The sequence below is a fragment of the Myotis brandtii genome, unplaced genomic scaffold (genome assembly GCF_000412655.1).
Source record: "Myotis brandtii unplaced genomic scaffold, ASM41265v1 scaffold358, whole genome shotgun sequence".
Lineage (NCBI taxonomy): Eukaryota > Metazoa > Chordata > Mammalia > Chiroptera > Vespertilionidae > Myotis > Myotis brandtii.
The window spans coordinates 2732841-2735026 of NW_005363772.1; the positions used below are offsets into that span (position 1 = coordinate 2732841).

At 49.5% G+C, this 2186-nt stretch overlaps 1 protein-coding gene across 1 annotated transcript in view; it reads right to left on the minus strand.

Annotated features, from left to right (window-relative positions):
- The window catches only part of BHLHE41 (basic helix-loop-helix family, member e41), a 6824-nt gene extending 4653 nt beyond the window's left edge, over window positions 1-2171 (minus strand). Inside the window, exons 1-5 of the mRNA XM_014544238.1 lie at window positions 1781-2171; window positions 1581-1644; window positions 1145-1252; window positions 716-827; window positions 5-243 (exon numbers count right to left, since the gene is read on the minus strand). Coding sequence (XP_014399724.1) covers window positions 5-243; window positions 716-827; window positions 1145-1252; window positions 1581-1644; window positions 1781-1842 — 585 coding nt within the window. The 5' untranslated portion in view covers window positions 1843-2171. The remainder of the gene's footprint in view (window positions 1-4; window positions 244-715; window positions 828-1144; window positions 1253-1580; window positions 1645-1780) is intronic.
- Window positions 2172-2186: the final 15 nt, after the last annotated feature.

Here is a 2186-nt window from a genome sequence, read left to right on the forward strand (position 1 = left end):
CGGCGGCCGAGGACGCCCCGGTGCCTTGGCTCAGGGGGACCTGTGGAGTCAACAGCTGGGGGGTGGGCAAGAACTGGGTGGCCACGGCGTGCAAGTGGTTGATCAGCTGGACGCACCGCGGCTCCCTGGGCGTCCAGCTCTCAAACCGGGAGAGGTATTGCAAGACTTCTTTGGCGCATGTTTGAAATCCCGAGTGGAACGCGTCCAAGTCGGACTGAATGGGCGATTTCAGAGATCGCTCCCCTAGGATGAGGAGGGGGTGGGGTAGGGGACAGAGGAATGGAGGCAAGAAGAAAAAACACCGACGTTAAAACATCTGCTTATCACGTGGGCCCTGCACTGACTAAAGTGATCTTGGTTTTTCCTCTGTATTCCAGTGATATAATCCACCGGTTGCAGAGGAGGGGGGAGGCGGTGGCGGGGGTGGGGAGCAGGGGGGCGCTCTACTCCCAGCTGAAAAACCCAAGTGGAGAGGGTGCAACCGCCACTTAAAAAAAAATTTTTTTTTTTATTCCTCTGAGTTCTGCTGAAAGCCTCTAGGATGCTTCAGGAAATGGGCACTTTCCAATGAAGGGAAAGTCTAAGCAATTTCACAAATGAGAGTGAGCTCGTGGGCCCGCGGAAGGAGGTGGGGGTGGGGAATGAGTCCTAACACTGCTCCTCTGTGGGCTGCCCGGCTTCATCAGGGTGGATTGGCCTCCCTGGACTGACTTACCATTCTGTAAAGCAATTATCTTCTGATGCTGCTGCTCGGTTAAGGCTGTTAAAGCTTTTAAGTGTTTCAAAGTTAATTCCAAGACTACCGCTTTCTCCAGATGCCCCAGCGTCTGCATTGGTGCAAAAGAGAATGGGGCACTTGGTTACTTAAAAACACACATTTGGCTTGATTGGCTCTCCATTCAGCACGGCGACTTAAGCAAACACTATTCCTATACTTCTTGCGCTTTCCACAAGATAGGTTCTACATGATTTTTCCCCCTTCAGTTATGAGCACCTACTCCTGAGTTTGTGGGAAACTCTACACTATAGCATAACTTGTAAGGCATCTGATATTTACATTTATTCTTATATCTCTGGGAGTAGTAAGTACCAGGCTATTAACAAGCCCTTGGAGAGCAGCAAAGAAGGAAAATGTGCATCTTACTGTCAACTTCAGATGTTCAGGCAGTAAATCTTTCAGCTGAGCAATGCATTCATTAATCCGGTCTCTTCTTTTCTTTTCTATCAATCTATGCGGTAATTTATAGGTATCCTTAATATGTGAGAGTCATGGAAGAGAGAAAACACTAAGATAAACATTCGCTTACTGGATATAACAATATCCCCCACCACCCAAAACACACACTGTGTGATAAACTATGCCCAGGAAACCTCTTTCCCCTGGACTGTTCTGAAATGAAATTTAAATTCAGGTATGATGTTTAATCTCCCCCTGAGAGTATCCAGCAAACCACTTAAAATTCACAGTTGGGGAAGCTCAAGGGCTGGAATATATTTGCTGGCAGAGCTTCGCTGTGAAATCAATGGCCCTAATTAACTATCCAGGCAGGTTACAGGGAACATCGGAAACTTACTCTTACCTTGCTATCGTCTCGCTTCATGCTCCTTTTGGGTTTACACATATACAAAGAGGAATAGTCCAGGCTGCAAAACAGAAATCAGCATCAGGCACCCATTCGGGAGGGGCTCTGCCCTCGCCCGCTCCATACCACTTTGAGAAGAAAAAAAAAAAATCAAACTGAAGCCCAGACAGATATTCGCAAGGGTGCGTGCACCTTACCCTATAAAATCTCTATGTTCCAGTAACTGTCTCTCTTGCAAATGAGGAATTCCTTCGTCCATGTCCAACCGCTGTCCGTTTTCCTCTGTTTCGTTTTTTGGGGGGTCCTGTTCTATAATCTGTGGGACGGTAGCTTTGAGAGATCTTGGGGGGATCTGTGCGTCTCCAGTCTCTCGCTCTCCCTCTTCAGTGCAGTGTTGAAAGTGTGAAGCAGTTGGTCCCCCTACCACCGCGCTCGCTCTCCTGCACACAGACGCATACACACGAACCCACACTCCCGCCGGCCCCTCAGCGCTGGTAGTTTGCTCTCACTCCGGGCAGTGTTTGGCCACAGGGCACGCGCGTCGCCGGCCAGACCAGCACCCAGCTCACGTGCGGAACGTACCATCCGCGGTCTAGCCCGGAG